The sequence below is a fragment of the Mustela putorius genome, unplaced genomic scaffold (assembly GCF_011764305.1).
Source record: "Mustela putorius furo isolate JIRA1106 unplaced genomic scaffold, ASM1176430v1.1 tig00000460_pilon_pilon_pilon, whole genome shotgun sequence".
Classification (NCBI taxonomy): Eukaryota; Metazoa; Chordata; class Mammalia; order Carnivora; family Mustelidae; genus Mustela; species Mustela putorius.
Genome location: NW_025421389.1, coordinates 6,284,042 through 6,306,804, shown reverse-complemented (window position 1 = coordinate 6,306,804; position 22,763 = coordinate 6,284,042). Strand labels below are relative to the sequence as shown.

Here is a 22,763-nt window from a genome sequence, read left to right as displayed (position 1 = left end):
GAAAAGACCAGAGATGGGAGAAACTTCCGTTTTGTTCTTTTTTTTTTTTTTAATTTTATTTATTTATTTGACAGAGAGATAGAGATGCCAAGTAGGTGGGGGGGGGGAGAAGCAGGCTCCACATTGAGCAGAGAGCCAGATGTGGGGCTCGATTCCAGGACCCTGAGACCATGACCTGAGCTGAAGGCAGAGGCTTAACCCACTGAGCCACCCAGGCGCCCAAGCTTCTGGTTTCTTATGATTAAGTTTGTTGTTAGCTATAGGTTTGTTATAGCTATTCTTTATGAAGTTGAGGGAGTTCTCTTTTCCTAGTTTACTGAGAATTTTTTGTCACGAATGGGTGTTGGATTTTCTCAAATGCTTTTTGTGCATCTATAGGTAAAATTATGTGAGTATTTTCTTCCTTAGCCTGTTGATGTGATGTATTGTATTAATAATTTTTCAATTTGAGTCTTCAGTTGACTGGATGAGCCCTATCCCATTACAGAGGGCAATCCATGCTACTCAGTCTACCAGTTCAAATGTTAATCTCTTCCAGAAACACTTATATACTGTTTGGCCAAGTGCTGGAGCACCTGATTGCCCAGTCAAGTCAACATGTAGGATTAACCATTACATCAGCTGTCTCTCATTCTAGTTTTTGGGACAGCAGTTTTCCCTGTGACCTGTCTCCTCTGATGGATAAGTGAGTTGTTGCTTTTCAAAGCTTCCAGCTTTTCAGCTTTGTTCTTATTGTGAGGATGGAAGTGACAGCTTTGAAGCTCTTTACCTCTTGGATCAGAAAGCAAAAGTCTTTTTGATGCCTTCTGTAACTTAATGAAAAACTTGCTCACTTTTTCTTGTTTTCCTCATTAAAAGGTTTGGCCGAAATTACCTACTACCTTAATGGTAGTAAATATTCTCAATTCCTTTTTTCCCTGTTCTTCTTCATTTAGTTTTATTTTAAAGTAATATTTGATTAAATCTTAACATTTGGATTATAAGAGTTTAGCTCGATGAATTTTGGTAAAGTGAACATACTTCTGTAACCAACCCCCAAAGCTTTGTAGTACACCAATATCTCAGAAGCTCTACCACTCTCCTTACAGTCATGACCTTCCACCAAAAGATAATTACTACTCATTATTCTTGGCCTGTTTTTGAGTTATTGTACTTTTCTTCTAAGAAAGGGAGCCTGATGCGGGGCTCCATCCCAGGACGCCGGGATCATGACCTGAGCCAAAGGCAGAGGGTTTAACCCACTGAGCCACCCAGGCACCTCTCTTCTATAATTTCTAATTTAATAAAATTTTATACTTTTATTCAAATAAGCAATTTCTATTTTTTAATAAAATTTTCCATCAACTAGAGTTTGAAATTCCTTTGTAAACAATTTTGGCATTATATTCTAAAAGTTATTTTAATATCTTTTGCCATATTCTATTTCTCTTTAATTTCCAATTTATCATGCATTATTTTCATTATTTTCCTGTTTTATAGATCATTTTTTAGCTTTATTGAGGTATAACTGACAAATTAAATTGTAATTGATAATTAATTAGCTAATTAATTAATTTGAATAGCATAGTGTAATTAATGTTCCCCCTTTTGGAGACAATCTGGAGGTTATCTGGTACTTTGGTATAGAAAGGATTTGGTCCCATATCTTACTGGCTTAAGACACTGAAAGGCAAATAAAGTTGGTAGTTCAGACATCCATGGTCTGGAGTGGAGTAGGAGGTGGATAGGGTAATAATTTAAGATAAATGAGCAGAACTTGGATGTGGGCTCCACTTCTTGTTCACAGAGGTAGTTTGTCCTGGGTAGGTGCTGGGGCAGCTGAAGGCACGTTTTACTCCTCAGGCTGGGTAAATGTTGATGGGTGGTTTCATCTGCTCAGTCTGCCAGCTCATTGCTCCAGAACCACAGCTGGAACTTTCTCTGGGTCCTTTCCACAGAGTTTCTGGTGTGGATGACTCTCTTGTTGATGTGGATGATAAAATCTCCACAGTGGTGCCAGGGGTGGCCTTAACTGAGTTGGTGCGGACCATGTTGGGGCCTTCCTAGATGATGGCATTATAGACCATGATCATTATAGGGCCAAGCTCCTGTAGCTGTGGAGGGCCTGGTAGAAGGGTTCCTCTGCAGACTATAGGTCATAGTAGTACTCAGCAAAGAGGCTCTCTGGAACCTGCAGCATCTTTTATTTATTTATTTTTTTAAAGATTTTATTTATTTACTGGAGAGAGAGAGAATGAGCATGAGAGGGCAGAGGGTCAGAAGGAGAAACAGACTCCACACTGAGCAGAGAGCCCGATGTGGGACTCGATCCCAGGACTCCAGGATCATGACCAGGGCGGAAGGCAGTTGCTTAACCAACTGAGCCACCCAGGCGCCCTGGAACCTGCAGCATCTTTATCCCCAGCTTGAAGCCTCTCCTCTCAAAGTCCTGGTCCTTTCCCTGATGAGTTACTTTCACACTCCATGTGGCTTCACTCTGACCAATGTCCACTCTCAGGTCCAGGAGAACCCTCCTGAACTGAGGTGCACGAGTAGGCTCAGCCTGGGCAGTTGCGTCACACATATGCCCCATAGTGGAATGCTCCTGAAGAGGCCACCTTGCCACTGGCTGAACACTGTGAGTAATATTCTTCTTGATGTCAGAGTCCCCCTTCCCCCAAAGGGAGCAACTGTAATATATTTAAAGTATACCAGGTGATGATTTAATATATGTACACATTGTGAAAGAATTCCAACCTATAATCTACTTAACACATCCGTGATTTACATATTTATCTTTGTTTGTTTGTTCTGGTGAGAACACTTAATTCCTACTTCCTTAACAAATTCAGTTGCACAATATAGTATTATCAATTATAGTTACCATGTTATACATTAGATCCACAGACTTTATTCATCTTATAATTGAAAGTTTATATCCTTGTACCAATCTCTCCCCATTTCCCCTTACCCTCAGGCCCTGGAAGGCACCACCATATTTTGTTTCTATGAGTTAATTTTTTTAAAAAAGATTTTATTTATTTATTCATTTGTTTATTTAATATTTTCTTTTCTTTCTTTTTTTTTGTGGTCTGTGTATTTTAAAATTTAATTTAATTTATTTTTTTTCAGTGTTCCAAAATTCATTGTTTATACACCACACTCAGTCCATGTAATATGTGCTCCCCTTAATACACACCACCAGGCTCACCCCATTTTATTTATTTATTTGAGAGAGAGAGAGAGATTGAGAGAATGAGTGGAAGGAGGGGCAGAGGGAGAGGCAGACTCCCTGCCGAGTTTAGACCACCCCCCAACAATGTGGGACTCTATCCCAGGACCCTGGGATCATGATCTGAGCCAAAGGCAGATGCTTAACTGAGTGAGCCACCCAGGTGCCCCTTTTGTTTGTTTGTTTGTTTTGGTTTGCTTTTTAAAGGTTTTTTTTTTTTTAAAGATTCCACATATAAGTGATATCATCTAGTATTTGTCCTTTGCTGTCTTTTCTTTCACTTAGCATAATGCCCTCCAGAGTGATTTAAATTGTCACAAGTGACAGGGCTTTCCTTCCTTTTTTTTTAAGGCTAAAACATATTCCTGTATATGTGCATGTGTTTGTGTTTCACATTTTCTCAATCCATTTATCTGTCATCAGACACTTAGGTTGTTTCTATACCTTGGTTAGTGTGAATAATGCCACTATGAGCATGGGAGTACAGATATTTCTTTGAGGTAATGATTTTATTTCCTTTGGCTGTATACCAATTTGAAATAGGATTGAATCATATGATAGTTCTATTTTTAATTTTTGGAGGAAACTCCATACTGTTTTCCATGGTGGCTGAACCAACTTATACTTCCACCAACAGTGCTTTAAGTATTCCTTTTTTTCCACATCCTTACCAACCTTTGTTATATCTTGTCTTTTTGATGATAGACATCCTAATAGCTGTGAGGTAATATCTCATTGTGGTTTTGATTTGCATTTTTCTGATGATTGGGGATGTTGAATATCCTTTCATGTACATGTCGTACATTTATACATCTTTGGAAAAAATGCTTACTTATACAGTTTCTTTGTCCATTTTTAAATTGGATTATTTGTTTTTTGCTCTTGAGTTGTGTGGGTTTCTTGTATATTTTGGATGTTAACCTCTAATCAGCTTTTGCAAATTTCATTAGATTTGCAGGTTTGTAAATATATTCTTCCATTCCTTAGATTGCCTTTTCATCCTGTTGCTGGTTTCTATAACTGTGTAGACCTTTTAGTTTGAAGTAGTCCATCTTGTTTATTTTTGGTTTTATTGCCTAGGCTTTTGGAGTCAAATTCAAAAAATCATTGCCAAGATTGATGTCAAGGAGCTTACCTTTGTTTTTTTCCCAGCACTTCTAAACATTTAGGTCTGTAATCTATTTTGAGTTAGTTTTTGTGTGGTGTGAGATAGAGGGCTAGTTCATTAATTTGCATATGGCTCTCTAGCTTTTCCAACACCATTTAAGAGACTCTTCTTACCTCATTGTATATTATTGACTGTTTTGTCATAAATTAATTGACTATATGGGCATGGGTTTATTTCTGGACTCTCTATACTGTTCCATTGACCTATATGTCTGTTTTTATGCCAATTCTATACTGTTGCAATTACTACAGCTTTATAATATAATTTGACATCAGGAATTGTGATGCCTCCAGCTTTGTTCTTTCTCAAGATTACTTTGGCTATTCAGTGTCTTTTGTAGTTTCATACAAATTTTAGTTTTTTTTTTTTAAATTTCTGTGAAAAAAGCTGTTGTAGCTTTGATAGAGATTTCACTGAATCTGTAGATTCTTTTGGTTGGTATGGGCATTTTAACAATATTAATTCTTCCAATCCTAGAGTATGGAATATCTTTCCATTTTTTTAAAAGATTTTATTTATTTATTTGACAAAGAAAGAGATCACAAGTAAGCAGAGAGACAGGCAGAGAGAGAGAAAGGGAAGCAGGCTCCTTGCTGAGTAGAAAGCCCAATGAGGGGCTCAATCCCAGGACCCTGAGATCGTGACCTGAGTCTAAGGCAGCAGCTTAACCCACAGAGCCACCCAGGTGCCCCTATCTTTCCAGATAATCATGTTGTTTAATTTCTACATATTTGTGAATTTTCCAGTTCTTTTTTTCTCAAAATTGATTTCTATTTTTCAGACCATTATGGCAGAAAAGATACTTGGAATGATTTCATTTTTCTTGAATTTATTAAGACTTGGTTTATGGCCTAATATGTGATCTATCCTAGAGAATGCTCCATGTGCACTTGAGAAGAATGTGTGTTCTCTGCTGCTATTGGATAGAGTGTTCTATATTTGTCAAATAGGCTCATTTGGTCTAATGTGTAGTTCAAGTCCAGTGTTTCCTTATTGGTTTTATGTCTGGATGATCTACTTATTGGTTTTATGTCTGGATGATCTACCTGATGATCTACCTGTTGTTGAATTAAATCATTTTTTAAGGATCCTGAATTCATTTCCAAAGTTTTTATATAAAGTTATATATCTAAATTCTTAAATTCCTAATTTGCTCTCTGTTTTTTTTGAATATATAAAGCTATCACTATAGAGTCTTAAAACTCGTATTTCCATTTTACTCTTCTTACCTTTGTACTATATTGTGTCATAGGCTTTGTTATGAGCTACAGAATTCATGATACATTATTATTTTTCTGCTTTGAACAGCTAGTTATATTTGAAAGGAATTTAAAGTGATAAATATCTTTTTTATTTACCACATATTTATCATTTTTAGTGCTCTTCAAGACCTTTGTATAGATTATAATTTCCATGTTGTATTTCCTTCTGTGGAAGGACTTCCTTTGACATTTCTTGTAGTGGAAGTCTGTTAGTAATGAATTCTTTTAGCTTTTGTTTTCTTGAAAGTTGATTTTTTCATCTTCTATTTTGAGGGATAATTTCACTGAGTATAGGTAGAATTCTAGGTTGACATGGTTTAATTTTGTTTTCATTTTTTAACTTCAGTATCTTAAAATGTTTCTTCATTTTCTCCTGACCTGCACATTATCTGATGACAAATCTGCTTCTTATCACACCTCCCCTTTGTTTGCATTTAAGATTTTCTCTCTTTCTTTGGTTTTTAACAATTTGATTCTAATTTGCTCGGGTGTAGATTTTTTTTCCTAAATTCTGCTTGTGTTTCACTGAAATTCTTGAATCATGTAGGTTTATAGATTTCATTAAATGGTAAAATTGTGGCTCTATTTCAACTACTATTTTTGCCTCCCCCCTTTTTTCCCCGGAGTGCAATTCCATGTATGGTAGACTTCTTGGTGAGAAAGCATAGGTCACTGATCCTGTATTCATTTTTATTTTTAGTTTTCCTTTTTTCTACTTTCCATTTTGGATAGTTTCTTTTGTTCTGACCATTTATTCTGTTGTATGTACTCTGTTATTAGTCTCAGCCAATGTGTTTTTAATCTCTGCTATTAATAGTATCAAGTATTTTTTGTTGCAGATGCTATTTTTTAAAATTTAGAAGTTCCATGTGAGTCTTTTTAGTATCTTCTATTTTTCTCCTTATCATGGTTATGCATTCCATTACTTATTAAAGGTATGGTACATACTTGTTATACCTTTTTAGTATTTTATTTTTCTGCTCCTTTCATCCTATATGTCCTTTCTGGGATTGTTTCTATTGCTTGATTTTTTTTTTCTGCTTTGTGTCACATTTTTCCGATTTTGCATTCCTAGTAATTTTCTTAATGTATCCCAAGTATTGTGAATCTTGTTTTGTTGTTTGCTGGATTTCATTTTATTCATTCAAAAGTTCTATAAACTTTTCAGCTCTTGCTGGTTTCCATTTTATGGTTAATGGGTTTTTCTTTTTTGCTATTATAGATATGGATTTAAATTTTCATATATTTTCATTAGTATTAAAAAAAAGAAATTTGTGGTTCCACCTCAGAGGGTGTTACATATATATTTATCTACCTGAAGTTCAGCATCAAGGAACGCTATTGGTTGCTTGGATCTGCACTGGGGATTTGAAGGATGAAAATTTTTTTTTAAGGTTTTGTTATTTATTTGACAGAGAGAGACACAGTGAGAAAGGGAACACAAACAGGGGGAGTGGAAGAGGAGAAGCAGGCTTCCTGCGGAGCAGGGGTCTCCATGCAGGGCTCAATGTGGGGCTCATCCCAGGACCCTGGGATCATGAACTGAGCAGAAGGCAGATGTTTAATGACTGAGCCACACAGGCTCCCCTGAAGGAGTAAATTTTTAAGCTAATACAAAGTTCACTCACACACAGAGTCTTGGCTATTGAAATCTTCAATTTCCTTCACAGTAGAGATAGGCCAGGTGCTATCTTAAAACTGGAGGAATCAATATGGAATAAGGTCAAATAAGGTAAAATATTTTTATATTTCTCTTTTTTCCACTGCAGGCATATTCCCTGGAACCTTCACGAGCCAAGAAAAGGCTGGTTTTATCTTACTGCAAACCTGGATTTCACGTATGTCTTAGTGCTGTGGTTGCTTCTTTCCATGGATTGAAGACAGGGGCTAGACTCTGGGATCAGATGAATAAATGCACCTTACTTTCTGTTTGGGAAATGATCAGGAAGCTCTGATAATTCTTTTCCCTGGTTTGAAGCCCTCTTGAGCAGTGAATCTGTTATTTGCAATAGAGCGTAGAGCTTAGTGTTTTTGGTGTATTTTATTTACAGTGTGGTTTAGGAAGTCTGCATCTTAAGTGCTGCAGTTTTAATCTATTATGAAGAACCTGCTGTCTCAGTTATAAGAGGATATTTCTGGATGATAGTTTACAAGATTTCTAGTATATAGCACAGAGTATACATGGTCCCCAACTTACAACGTTTTGACTTACAGTGTTTTGACTTTATGATGGTATGAAAGTGATATTCATTTAGTAGAAACTGTACTTCAAATTTTGAAGTTTGGTCTTTTTTCAGGCTAACAATATGTTGTACTATACACTTTTATGATACTGAACAGCACCGGCTAACAATAGTTCCCAGTCAGCCTTGCAATCATGAGGGTAGACAGTGATATACTTACAACCAATCTGTACCTATACAACCATTCTGTTTTTTCATTTTGAGCTTAGTAGTCAGTAAATTACAGGAGATATTCAACACTTAAAAAGGCTTTGTGTTAGATGATTTTGCCCAGCTGTAGGCTAATGTAAATGTTCTGAGCACATTGTAGAGTAAGTTAAACTAAGCTATGATATTCAGCAGGTTAGGTGTATTAAATGCATTTTTTTACTTACAATATTTTCAACTGATGATGGGTTGGTTAGGAAGCAACCCAATAGTAGTAAAATACATGTAGCAAATCTTCAGGAAGATCTATAATTGTTTATTCAAAAATATGTATTAGCTATCTGCTAGAGTTTAGACATTGTCTTTGGTGCAGGGATAGACAGATAATACTCTTTGTACTCTTAAGACTAAAGATTCCCTATAGAGAAGGAGACAAATATTATACTAAAACCACACAACCCAATTTATGGGAACAGATCAGGAAAGGTAACAGTGAAGTTATAGCTAAAGTAATTAAAATGTTGAGTAGGAGATTGCTAGAGGGGACTGAGTGGAATTTTAGGAAGAAGGTCCAGCAAGGGCAAAGTCAGAGATGTGAGAGAACATTTTTAAGTTACTTAAGGTGATGTTAGCTGCTATAACAAGTAAGCTTCAATGTCTTTAACAATAAAGATTTTTTTCATTTAAGTAAAATCTAAAATAGGTATTCCTGGTAAGCATTATGTCTCTTTTCCAAGAAATAATTGAAAGATTCAGGATCTTTCTATATGTGACTTCACCATCTTCTTCATATAGCTTCCAGGCTGCTATACTGCATCAAGTCAGCAGTGGAAGAGAGAGAAGGAAGAATCTTTTTAGGAAATCAGAACACATTGCTTGTGTTCACATTCTGTTGGCTTGAAGTCAGTCACATAGCAACACCACCTCAATGCATGCGAGGCTGGGATATGCAGTTGAGCTGTATGCCCAGGAAGAAAAGGGAATGGCTTTGGTGATTAACCTTCTGCCATACATTCTATTTTCTGGGAACTGCAGATAATGCTGTCTGGTTCTCCTATTAGTTTAACTAGAGATAATGCCAAAAAATGAAGCTGAATAGATAGTAGTAGATAGTAGAACACAGCTTGCCTTTATATTTACTATGCTTCACCATTTGGAATCTTTTCTGAAGTCATTGGGAGTCATTTGAAGAATTTTAATTTGGAAAGTTTGTATGTACATTTAGAAAGATTGTACCAGCAGTATTTTAAAGAGGCAGTATAATAATATAGTAGTTGATATTTCATTTCTGGAAGCTCTCAGATTGTACTTTTAGTTCTTCCATTTTCTGAGAATATGACCTTTAGGAAGCTCCAACTTATTTAAGCTTTTATTTCAAGCTTTATTTAAGCTTTTTATTTCATTGTAAAATGGAGATGATATTGATACTTATCTCACTGAACTGTGAAATAAAATAATAGTCTTAAAGAAGGCTATAGTGCCAGATGCTGATACAAGGTAAAAATTAATTTTTACCTTGTATCCTATTTTTGTTGTTGATGATGATTATTGATGGGACTGGAGAAGCACTGGAAGAAGGTAAGAAGAAGGAAGGAAAGCAGTCAGAAAACCACTGTCATAACTCAGGTGTGAAATAATTAGTGCTTTAATAAATGTAGTGGTACTAGAAATTAAGAGGAGTTTCATATTTGAAAACATTAAGTTGGAGGAATAAACATGATTTGGTGACTGACTGAAAGTAGGAGACATAGAAGAAGGAGGAACAAGGTTTGTAAGAATCTGCCTTAGCATGGCTTTCTTGCATGGTGGGGGCAGATGCATGGGGAGGAGTAGTCTTCTGGACTTGTTTTCTAGAAACATAAATGAGCCCCTTTGTAAGTGAGTGTAGGGCTCCATGTCTCTCTGGTTCATGCCACCTACAAAGACTTTTGTAGACCAGGCTGGGAGTTCCACCCATTCTAACCTCAGAAGAGAACTCAGTGATTCCAGTCTCAGCCTGAATAATAAATGATCCTTATTGCTTCGCTTCCCAGGACTTTTATATCCATGGCTTCGGAGGCAGAGCTGTGGGTAATTCTGTGTCCAGGTCCTTATATCGGTAGCGACTTAGACCTTGGAGGCTTACCCAGGTAAGTTCCTCTCTGAGGCCCCTGACCATGACTCCATATGGGCCCCTAGTACATACAAATGCAAGTTAGAGCAAAGGGTTTTGCTGGTTTTCTGTGTACATTTTTAACCTATACTATTTTCCCATTTAATGACATAGAAAATAAACTTCGATTTATTGGGATTTTGTAGTATTTTTTTTCTATAAACTTCCATCACAATTCTGCAGTGTAAATAAGATAGAGCATTTTTTTTTATTTTAGTAAAAACTAGTGGCTGCCACATAAGCAATACCTTTGTAAGTTCTAGTTTTTGTGATGGAGGTACAAGTAGTAAGAAATTGGGTCAATTATCTCTTTTTAAAAAGGGGCATTCCCTCTTGGTAACTTCCAATCATTTTTTATTGTAGTAAAATACACATAACATAAAAACTTACCATTTGAAAGTGTACAGTTTTGTGACAATTAACTACATCAAAAATGTTGAACAACCATCACCACTGTCTAGTGCCAGATTTCTTTGTCACCTGAAAAGGAAGCCCTATGTCCAGTCAACTCCCATTATTCCTTCCCCCAGCCCCTGGCAACCACCAGTTTGCTTTCAGACCCTGTCAGTTTGCCTATTCTGTATATTTCATATAAATTGAATTAGAGAATATGTGACCTTTTGTAACTGGCTTCTTTGCTTAGCATAATGTTCTCAAGGTTCCTCTGTGTTGTAGCAGGTACAGTTCTTCATTCCCATTTTATGGCTAAATAATATTCCATCAAAGAGCATTTTTTAAAAACTTTGAAACAACTTTACAAAAGTCTCACTCCAGACTAGGGGTTTGTAAAACTTTTCTGTAAAAGGCCAGATAATAAATACTTTCTGTTTTGAGAGCCACATACATAGTCTGTTATGACTACTCAATCCTGTTCCTGTAGCATGAACACAGCTGTGACAACATGTAAACAAATGGATCTGGCTGTGTTCCAATAAAACTTTATTTTGGAAATAGACATTGGCTCTGATTTGGCCTATGGGCTGCAGTTTGATTTCGGGGCTCTGGATCATTTCATCAGTACACAACTCTGATGTGGTTAAGGTGCTGAGCTATTTGCAGCTAGAATGCAGATTGCTTTTTTAAAGATGGATTAAGATCTGGCAATACACTGTTCTAGTGTGGCTGTCCTTGTTTTCCAGCCTCATGCTTGAGCATTTCTTATTCCTGTTTCCCACCACAAGAGTAATTCTTACCTTTTCAATCCTAGCTGGTTACTCCGGGATCCAAAAATGAAGCTGCGAACAACTTACAGAGGCTTCACTAAAGCAGTGAATCACTATTTTGATAAGATAATTCCCATGGTAGTACAACTCCAGGTAAATCCAAATTCACCATTCTTATGACCAAGAGAAGTAATTGCTTCAGCTGATTTCCTGGATAAAGTTAGCCTATTTTCTATCACACAGAAGAGGAAGTGCATATATAGCAGTTCGTTCCAATTCCTTATTTAAGAAATACCAGGTTTTTATTACCTTGCTTTTCTGCCTGTTTCCTATCTGCTGCCAACTGGAAGCCTTTTCTCTGGCAGTGGACTTGAAACTGGACTCTGTATATTTTTGTTTTCTCTTTCCCATTGTATCTTTGCCCTCAGTCACCATAAATGGGAAATTAGTGGTAGTCCTCAAAATGCCTAAATATGGCTTCTAAAGGTAACGACTTGTCAGTCCTTCACACATAATAGATTAGATGGGTGACCTTAAGTCAGCGATTTTGTAAAAGTTGAAATTTATTTGTTTTTTAACATCCCTCCACCACAATAAAGCCATGATGCCAAACATAATCATTGTTTAGTGATACTATATTTCTAAAATGGCTGGAAAACAAACCAAAACAAAACAAAACAAAAAGGACTATAAACCAGATAGAAAATGAACAAAGGGAGAGAACAAAAATTTAACATCTATTAGGCATCAAGATTTCTGTGAGGCAATCAACAATTACCTAGCATATTTCACTGCCACAGTAATCATTTGAAGGAGATATTATCATAGATTAAATGGAGGAAATGACAAACTTGTATGTGGGTAGGAGAGGGCTTCACAGAATGTGAATCTGAATTTACTATGGAGAGTTGGTTCTTAACACTGAGTATCTCAGTTGATCAGACTCAAGAAAGCTATTAAAACTACTAAGTGACTAAAGAGAATCTGTGTGCCATTTGGGGAATGTGGAGATAATCCTTCAAAAAGATTAGAGCTATGCTATCCAGTACAGTAGCTATATATATGCTTTAATTTGATTTAATTAAAATCAAATAAAATTTAAAAATAATTTCCTCTTTTATACTAGACACATTTTTAGTGCTCAGTAGGCATGTGTGGATACCTACCATATTGGGCAATGCAAACACAGAAATATTCATTATCAGAAAGTTCTGCAGGACAGCATTGTACTAGCCCACCCCAAATCAGACTTCTCAGTCTTGCAACTCCTGGAAAACTAAATTAATAATCAGAACTTTGCTTAGTTAACACAAAATCAGGGTCTGAGGCAGTTTGGAGGCCTTAAAAGCATTTTATAATGGTGTTATAAATCAACACTTGCAATGAGTAGCTGCCTTTTAGAACTTCTAGTTGTATTGATCTGGTTCTGGATCTGTCAATTTCTGGATCTTCCCTCTTTATCTATTCTATAACCTGCTATATTCATAATTGGATAGATGGGAAAGGGGAAGAGAGAAGCAGGTTTTGAAAAAGTTTTTCAGTGTTTGTTAGCAGAAGATGACATTTACATTTTTCAATGTTTGTCAGCAGAGGATGACATTTAAAGGTTTGAGAAACACTCTTGTGGGCCTTTTGTCCTCTTTTTTCCCTATCAGGATATAATGCAGTCATTCCTTGCTTGCTAAAGATTCTTCCATTTCAACTCTTTCCACCCAGTTGATCCTCAACCATGATGAATACAGGTTTTGATGTGCAAACACTTCAATGACACTTACACATGGTGCTGGGTGTTGTCCAGATTCTTACTTGCATGGTTGGTGTGCAGTTTAATCCTTAGAAATCAACACTATTTCTATTTTTGTATGCTGGGAGGAGTATCTCACGCTTCCCCATGTATCTCTGAGGGTAGGTTGAGGAGTTGCTGAAGTGGGCATGATAAACCTCAACTAAGGTGTGACAGGTGCAAGATATGAAGAGAAAATATATTGGCTAGACTGGTGAGAACTATAAAGATAGGGGATGACTGAATATGTTACCATCAACAGACAGGAATGAGTAGGGATGGGAAATGTGAAGATATTTGCAAGAGGGCATAATTACAAGAACAGAAGGGATGTGACTTAGCACAAAGTTGGGATTAATAAAGAACCATGAGAAACATCAACATTTAAGAGGTGGGTAGGGCAAGAGGAGCTCACAAAAGAAAACTGAAGTGTAGTGACCAGGCCAGAGGCAGGCCAGAAACTAGGAAAGAGCAATAGGAGACCACAGATGAGAGGTTTCAAGAAGGAGAAGGTAGCCAAGGATGCCAAATGTTGCCTAGAGAGATAGTAAATTTGAATTTAAATTTATTGCTTGAACTTAGCAAAGATAAGGTATTGTTAATAACATAGGTAGAATGGAAAGAATGGGAATGAGTAAAAGAGTAAATGAGTAAATGAGAGAAAAAGAAGTCAAGTGTTAGTTCAGGAATATTTCAGAGTTTGTCCATGAAGATGAAGAGGGCAAGATAGTGGGCACTGGAGGGGGAAGTGGTCCAGGCAAGTTATTTTTAACATTGGACTTTGTGTCAATTTAAATGACAATGGGGAAGGTTTAGTAAAGAGGGAGATGATGATATAGAAGACAGAAGGGTAGTCCAAAAAGAGTGAAGTTCCTGAGAAGTAAGGAGGATGAGAGACATTTGACTCATTTAACTGGTGCTAAGATAGAAAGGATGGAAGTGGAGGTGTGAAGCGTCATGCTTAATGCATTGAATTAAGGGAAGAGGGTGGGAGTCCATTAATAGGGAGTACTAGAAAAGGTAGGATTCTAGGAGCAGTTGACTGCTGACTGTGGAGTGAGAGAAATTGCCTGAATTATAGTGTAACTTGCAGTTGAGTTTAGGAACGTGTTATTTTTATGGCACTCTAAGTATGTGTGTGCAACAGCAAAATTGAGAAAATCTAGCCTTTCCCACAGTAACTTTACTCTCAAACTCTCATCTCCTTGACCCTCAGTATGGAAATGGAGGCCCCATCATTGCTGTGCAGGTTGAGAATGAATATGGTTCATATCATCGGGATAATCGTTACATGTCTTATATTAAAAAGGTAAGTGCTCCTTTCAATTTCCTCCATGTTCACATATTTTTTTCCTCATTTTGTTAGTTTGTGGAGCAAACTAACTATCCTGAGTAGCTATAGCTTGCATGATACCATGGAATATAAAGATGAATAAGGTCCAGTTTAATTTTTTTCATGCATTTATGTCTTAAGACGAGAAAAGAAACTACCTATATAACTCTCAAGTTAAGACAGACTGATGTTAAAATATTTTTCTTTTCTGTGAACATCATAGCTCTCTTTTGGTTGGTGTTTGTATAATACATACTTTTCTATCCTCTTACTTTCAATTATTCTGGATTCATATGCTTTTTTAAAAATTTTTTATTTTTTATAAACATATATTTTTATCCCCAGGGGTACAGGTCTGTGAATCGCCAGGTTTACACACTTCCCAGCACTCACCAAAACATATACCCTCCCCAATGTCCATAACCCCACCCCCCCTTCTCCCAACCCCCCTCCCCCCAGCAACCCTCAGTTTGTTTTGTGAGATTAAGAGTCACTTATGGTTTGTCTCCCTCCCAATCCCATCTTGTTTCATTGATTCTTCTCGTACCCACTTAAGCCCCCATGTTGCATCACCACTTCCTCATATCAGGGAGATCATATGATAGTGTCTTTCTCTGCTTGACTTATTTTGCTAAGCATGATACGCTCTAGTTCCATCCATGTTGTCGCAAATGGCAAGATTTCATTTCTTTTGATGGCTGCATAGTATTCCATTGTGTATATATACCACATCTTCTTGATCCATTCATCTGTTGATGGACATCTAGGTTCTTTCCATAGTTTGGCTATTGTGGACATTGCTGCTATAAACATTCGGGTGCACGTGCCCCTTTGGATCACTACGTTTGTATCTTTAGGGTAAATACCCAGTAGTGCAATTGCTGGGTCATAGGGCAGTTCTATTTTCAACATTTTGAGGAACCTCCAAGCTGTTTTCCAGAGTGGTTGCACCAGCTTGCACTCCCACCAGCAGTATAGGAGGGTTCCCCTTTCTCCGCATCCTCGCCAGCATCTGTCATTTCCTGACTTGTTGATTTTAGCCATTCTGACTGGTGTGAGGTGATATCTCATTGTGGTTTTGATTTGTATTTCCCTGATGCCGAGTGATATGGAGCACTTTTTCATGTATCTGTTGGCCATCTGGATGTCTTCTTTGCAGAGATGTCTGTTCATGTCCTCTGCCCATTTCTTGATTGGATTATTTGTTCTTTGGGTGTTGAGTTTGCTAAGTTCTTTATAGATTTTGGACACTAGTCCTTTATCTGATATGTCGTTTGCAAATATCTTCTCCCATTGGATTCATATGCTTAAGGAACATACCTTATAAGCAGTATATGATTAGAATTTGTTTTTGTTACTTCATTATGAAAATTCTTATCTTTTAAATGAGTTATTTGGCTAATTTAAATTTAATATAATTACTGACAGTTGCATTTATTTATTTTAAAAAAAATTTTATTTATTTATTTGACAGACAGAGACCACACGTAGGCAGACAGGCAGGGAGGAGGAAGAGGATGTGGGGCTTGATCCCAGGACCCCAGGATCATGACATGAGCCAAAGGCAGAGGCTTTAGCCCACTGAGCCACCCAGGCATCCCATTGACAGTTGCATTTAAATATACCATCCTGTTAACTTTCTATTTGCCCTACATGTCTTGTGGTCTTTTCTTTCTCTCTTTTTTTTTTTCCTTTTGGATTGACTGAGTATTTTTTTTTATTCCATTTTTTCCTGTATTAGCCTGTTAAACACTTTTTACTTTTCTTTTAGTATTGGCCATAGAGACTACTATTTATGCTAGACTACTGTTTATACTAGACTACTATTTATCCTAGAAATATTATTGTCTAATATAAATTAGTGTGTTTGCTGGTTCCTAGACAAATTAAGTTTAATTGCATTTTCCTCCTTTCTTTCCTCAGTACTATTGTTATTTCTTTTAATGCTAAATATATTTTATGTCCACAAGATATTATTTTTATTATTACATGGAGTAATTTAGATTTATGTACCTAATTTACTTTTTTGTTGCTCTTATCTCCTCTCTGCATCTCTGAGCTTTATCTCTCTTATCATTTCCTCTGCCTAAAGAATACCTATTTGTATTTTCTTTGTTGCAGGTATGCTATTAACAAATTCTCTCACCTTTTGTTTACCTGAAAATGTGCCTAGTTCATCATCCATTTTGAAGGATATTCGTACTGTATGTAGAATTCTAGATTGGCAGTTATTTTCTTTGATGATTCTCTGGCATACAATTTTTTTATTAAGAAGTTAGGTATTGATAATATTATGGTTCCATTGAAGGTAAAATGTATTTTTTTTCTGGCTTCTTTTAAGATTTATTTTTTGGTTTTCCTCAACTTTACTAAGATTTGGCTAGGTGTGGTTTTTATTTTTATTCTGCCTACATTTGTTTGCACCCCTCATTATGTGGCTTGAAGTCTTTAATTGGTTTTGGAAAATCTCCACCAACTGTCAGCTTAATTTTTTCTCTCCTTTCCTCTAGGACTTCTGTTATACAAAACTAGATATTTTCATCATATTTGTTTTGCTCTTTTCTGGCTTACTTTTTTCTAAGATATCTTGTAATTTATGAATTTTCTCTGCAGCTTTGTCTAAATTGATGTTAAACCTAGTTCTTAATTTCACATATAGTGATTTTTAGTTCTAGAATTTTCATTTGATTCTTTTCTGTGGTTTCCTTTTTTTGGCCAAAATTTTTCATTTTTAAAAGATTCCTTGAACACATTAATTATAATTATTTCAAAGCTGTGTTTAAGAAACCTAATGTCTAATTTCCTATCTATCTCTTCTGTTGTCTGTTTTTCTCATGTTTTCAGTAAATAATATCTTTTGGTATGGCTAATAATTTTTCAATCCTATTTATTTATGAAAACATGACTGAGATCATTTGAAGTTCTTCAGATGGATTTATTTTTGCTTCTAGAAGGTAACAAATGATTTGGAGCTGGGCTTTAATTCTTATGAGAGTAAGTCTAATGCTTGCTCACCTTCTCTCCTAGGGGATAGATAATCCTTTGTGACCCAGCTAAAAGTCTAAAATTGTTATGGCACCTCTTCTATTTTGGAAGTCTATAAACTGCAATTTCTTTCCCAACATCCCATAAAATGCTGGGGAATCTAATCAGCTTTTTTAGCCTCTCAACTGATGCTTGGGGAATCAATGTCTGAAGGAAAAAGTTTAAAACATGCTAGTTTCACCTCTCTCAGCTGCCTGCCTCTCTGAAAACTTGACTCCTCAAGTCCTTCCTTGGCATATGTCTAGTATTTGTCCAGCTCATCTAGTTGCTATTAGCAGGATGGTTAGTCTGAAGCAAAATAGCCCACTGTGCCTAGAAGTGGAACCTATTGCCCTCCCTATCAGTAGTGGTCCATGAATCCCAGTTAGCACCCTTTTCTTTACCAAGTGTTCTAGTTTAGATGAAAAGTTATATTGTCCTCTACCAATTTGCCATATTGCTTGCTGGTCCCCAAATTGGGAAACATTACATCTAATAGGACCTATGGTAGTAGAAGTTTGGCTGTAATTAATATATGACATGCTATCTCCTCTCACTCATTCTGTTCACCTCTCAGCCTTCCCTGTTTTTCAGAAGAGTTCAGGAGAAGCAAACCACCTTCTCATTCCCAACAAGAATAATTGCAGGAATAGTTTCACCTTCAGAATATTGCGATCTACAGGCCCAGGAAGACATACCTTTGGCTTTTCTCAGTATTCATGGCCATAGTCTCAGTATTTGATTTATCAAATAGATAAATTTCTTAGCCTCTTCTCTCTTTCTTTGATTTAGACTATCTTGGATTTATTTCTAATTGAAGTAGAGACATTAAAGTTTCAGGCAGCGACAAGTGCAACCATATACTGACTAAATAAAAATTTACCTGTGCATGCCATTGACTAAAGGAAAACCAGCAGTTGTGCGTGTGTTTCCTAATCCACCCCGTGAGCTGGGTCCCGGGCATGTAGATAATTTGCATATGAGTATGGAGGAGAAGTTTGTCTTAAGCTCTCTGATGCACTATACAAAATCTGGGATTCAAGGCCTTAGGGGAAAGCACTGTATTAAGGTGAATGAAAATAGTCTCACTGGCTTTTTCGCAATGGGTTTGCTGCCAGAACACAGGTGTCGCGAAAACCATCGCTCAACCTAAACCAGAATGGGGAAGGAAAAGGCTCTATCTACATTGTTGTCATTGGACACGTAGATTCAGGCAAGTCTACCACTACTGGTCATCTGATCTACAAATGTGGTGGGATCGACAAAAGAACTATCAAAAAATTTGAGAAGGAGGCTACTGAGATGGGAAAAGTCTCCTTCAAGTATGCATGGGTCTTGGATAAACTGAAAGCTGAACATGAACGTGATATCACCATTGATATCTCCCTGTGGAAATTCGAGACCAGCAAGTATTATGTGACTATCACATACTCCAGGACACAGAGACTTTATCAAAAACATGATTACAGGCACATCTCAGGCTGACTGTGCTGTCCTGATTGTTGCTGCTGGTGTTGGTGAATTTGAAGCCAGTATCTCCAAGAATGGGCAGACCCGTGAGCATGCCTTTCTGGCTTACACACTGGGTGTAAAACAACTAATTGTTGGTGTTAACAAAATGGATTCCACTGAGCCACCCTACAGCCAGAAGAGATATGAGGAAATCTTTAAGGAAGTCAGCATCTACATTAAGAAAATTGGCTACAACCCCAACACAGTAGCATTTGTGCCAATTTCTGGTTGGAATGGTGACAACATGCTGGAGCCAAGTGCTTACATGCCTTGGTTCAAGGGATGGAAAGTCATCCATAAAGATGGGAATGCCAGTGGAACCACACTGCTTGAAGCTCTGGATTGCAACTTGCCACTAGCTCGTCCAACTGACAAGCCCTTGCGTCTGCCTCTCCAGGACATCTACATTATTGGTGTTATTGGTTCTGCCCCTGTGAGCCGAGTGGAGACTGGTGTTCTTAAACCTGGCATGGTGGTCACCTTTTCTCCAGTCAACGTTACAACTGAAGTCAAGTCTGTTGAAATGCACCATGAAGCTTTGAGTGAGGCTCTTCCTGGGGACAGTGTGGGCTTCAATGTCAAGAACGTATCTGTCAAAGATGTTTGTCGTGGCAATGTGACTGGTTACAGCAAAAATGACCCACCAATGGAAGCAGTTGTCTTTATAGCTCAGGTGATTATCCTGAACCATCCAGGCCAAATTAATGCTGGATATGCACCTGTGCTGGATTGTCACACAGCTGCTCACATTGCTTGCTTGCAAGTTTGCTGAGCTGAAGGAGAAGATAGATCGTCATTCTGGAAAAAAGTTGGAAGATGGTCCCAAGTTCTTGAACTCTGGTGACGCTGCCATTGTTGATATGGTTCCTGGCAAGCCTATGTGTGTTGAGAGCTTCTCTGACTATCCTCCTCTGTGCCATTTTGCTGTTCGTGACAAAAGACAGACAGTTGCTGTGGGTGTCATCAAAGCAGTGGACAAGAAGGCAGCTGGAGCTGGCAAGGTCACCAAGTCTGCCCATAAAGCTCAGAAGCCTCAATGAATATTATCCCCAATACCTGCCACCCCAGTCTTAATCAGTGGTGTTTGTGTCAATTGGCCATTTAAGTTTAATAGTAAAAGACTGGTTAATGATAACAATGCATCGTAAAACCTTTAGAAGGAAAAGAAAATGTTTTGTGGACCATTTGTTTTTTTTTGTGTGTGTGTGTGTGGCAGTTTTAAGTTACTAGTTTTTAAAATCAGTACTTTTTAATGGAAACAACTTGACCAAATATCTGTCACAAAATTCTGAGACCCATTAAAACAAAAGTTTACATTGGGGAGGGTATGTGCTTTGGTGAGTGCTGTGAAGTGTGTAAACCTGGTGATTCACACACGTGTACCCCTGGGGATAAAAATATATGTTTATAAAAAATAAAAAATTAATTAAAAAAAATAAAAGTTTAATGAGGGGGAAAAAAAAAGAAAGAAAGAAAATAGTCTCACTGCCTCTTACTTTAGGTCCGATATTTTAATTGTCAGTTTTACCTTTCTGAGTGTGGCTGAGGCAGGGATGATGTTTTTTGGTTCTAATTTACTAACTTACAATAAGTTGGATGAAAGAATTAGGCTTGTTCTCCATTCCTCAGCTTCATTCCAGTATTTTTATCACCATCATTTTTTTTCTAGAGAAAAGCCATTCCATGGGATAAGGGACAGTTCATTTACCTTACTAAATTTCTTCACAGGCTCTGATCACAAGAGGAATCAAGGTGCTGCTTATGACCGCTGATAATGGAGATGAACTGACAAGAGGCCACTTAAAACGGGGTACAATTTCTCTTTATTCTTTTTCCTGTACTAGTGAAGTCTGAAACAGAACCGCAGTCCTTCTGATGCTTTATTTCTCCCATTTCCCGTGGATGCTTTATTTCTCCCCATAGTTTTCTTTTTAAAGATTTTATTTATTTGAGAGAGAGAGAGAGCATGAGAACATGCAAGCCCACAAGTTGGGGGAAGGGCAAAAGAAAAGGGGGAAGGAGAAGCAGATTCCCCACTGAGCATGGAGCCTGACTATGGGGCCTGATCCTTGGGACCCTGAGATCACAACCTGAGCTGAAGTCAGATGCTTAATCAACTAATCCCGAGGCCCCATAGTTTTTTAGGAGAAAGTGGTGGGGTGAGTTAAGGAACAAGTTCTTACCCTACTACCCCACCAGCTGTTAATTACAGAACCAACAATGCAGAACGCTTGCTCGATCCTTTTCAGTCCTTAGTGGCCAGAGTGGGGCCTGGCTGAGACCAGAGTAAGGGCTATCTTTGTCATTGCCAAATGTCTATGACTGAACAACAGGAAGTGGAGGCAGTCTGAGAAATCGTACTGTCATGGACCAAGACCCCAAACTCGGAGGATAAATAAGTTTGGGGAATAAATGTATTAGGGAAACATGGAATAGAATTCTAAGGAGGGAATATGGATTGACACTTAAGAAAATGGAAAAAGACGATGTGCAGACAGATTGAATCAGAGAAAACCGCTATCTGCAGTCCTTTCACACACACAGCCTGTCAGGCATGTTCTCTTCTGTTGGCCTTTCTCCCATCTTTTGGTGTCCTTCATCTTGTAGGAGAGGTAGGAGAGCATTCTGAATTAGAATTCAGGAGATCTATAGTCAAGTTTTAGGTCTTAGGCTATTCATCTCTTTGGGCTGAGTTTTTTCATTTGACTTTTGTTTATTCATCAGCATAACTTAATTTATTTTAACCAGTCTTGTTGTCTGGGTCATTCATTGTAAATGCTAAATGAAGGGATGTACGTGAAAACACTTTGTATGGAGCAGGTATGGACCCACATGCAGGAACATATCTTTATTATTAACTGCAATCAATAAAGTGTTAATGAGAACTCCCTCTGAGGTGTATGTGCAGAAGTTGTGGAGGCCCACATCTTCATCCTCTGTCTGGGAGTATAGTCTTTCTCTGCTCAACAGTGCTTGTAGGAGGACTTCATACACAGTGTCTCCTTTTCCTCCACAGTACTTTCCACTGTCCACATGAAAAATATAAAGAAAGAAACTTATGATACACTCTTATCAATTCAGGTAAGGATTTTTGAGAGATGAGAGATGTTTTGATTCTGGCTCACTCTAGGACCTCTATTTCATTTGGGGGGGAAATTCTCAGCAGTGATTAGTTCAGTTAAAACCTGGATGTGTTATGCCCTTGAAATGCCTGCTGTAGGTGGTTTGGGGTATAACTAAATCAAGTTCAAATGCTTACAATGTCTGGGCCATAGCCCTTTAGAAGAATCCGGAATGAGAAACATAGCATACTAGCAAAGCAGCGTCAGTAGGAATCCTCACAGCAGTCCAGGGGCAGTCCCTACCCCCAGTGACAGCTCAGGTTTTAGGGAATGGGAACCATCCTTGCAGAGAAGCCTCAGTCTCAGTGGGGGAACCAACCAGTATCCTTTTTCACAGCTCTATAGGTATAGATTCCAAGTCTGCTAAAGGGAACTCTCGGTTTCAAGATACACTGCATGCAGGCATCTAGGTCTACACTAGGAACTTGAATATCATTCATAGTCCTCCAGTCCAGATACAATTTGCTAATCAGAGATCATTTTAATCATAGCAATCTGACTGATAACGTGCATAACATTTGACTTTATCTGGTTTTCAGGTAGACCTGAAGTTAGTTTGCATGGGCAAAGAGAGAGGTTTTTGTTAACCCCTTACACATGGCCCCATTCACCTGTAAGTACTTATGATCCAGTGAGAGAGACA

The 22,763-nt window shown here is 37.6% G+C and overlaps 1 protein-coding gene and 1 pseudogene across 1 annotated transcript in view; both read left to right on the top strand.

Moving 5' to 3' along the window:
• The window catches only part of LOC101671676 (beta-galactosidase-1-like protein 2), a 74,657-nt gene that overhangs the window by 13,792 nt on the left and 38,102 nt on the right, over positions 1 to 22,763 (top strand). Inside the window, exons 4-9 of the mRNA XM_013062172.2 lie at positions 7,411 to 7,479; positions 10,065 to 10,160; positions 11,391 to 11,499; positions 14,346 to 14,438; positions 20,727 to 20,808; positions 22,015 to 22,079. Of these exons, the coding sequence (XP_012917626.1) occupies positions 7,411 to 7,479; positions 10,065 to 10,160; positions 11,391 to 11,499; positions 14,346 to 14,438; positions 20,727 to 20,808; positions 22,015 to 22,079 (514 nt within the window). The remainder of the gene's footprint in view (positions 1 to 7,410; positions 7,480 to 10,064; positions 10,161 to 11,390; positions 11,500 to 14,345; positions 14,439 to 20,726; positions 20,809 to 22,014; positions 22,080 to 22,763) is intronic.
• On the top strand, positions 18,678 to 20,058 carry LOC106006984 (annotated as a pseudogene).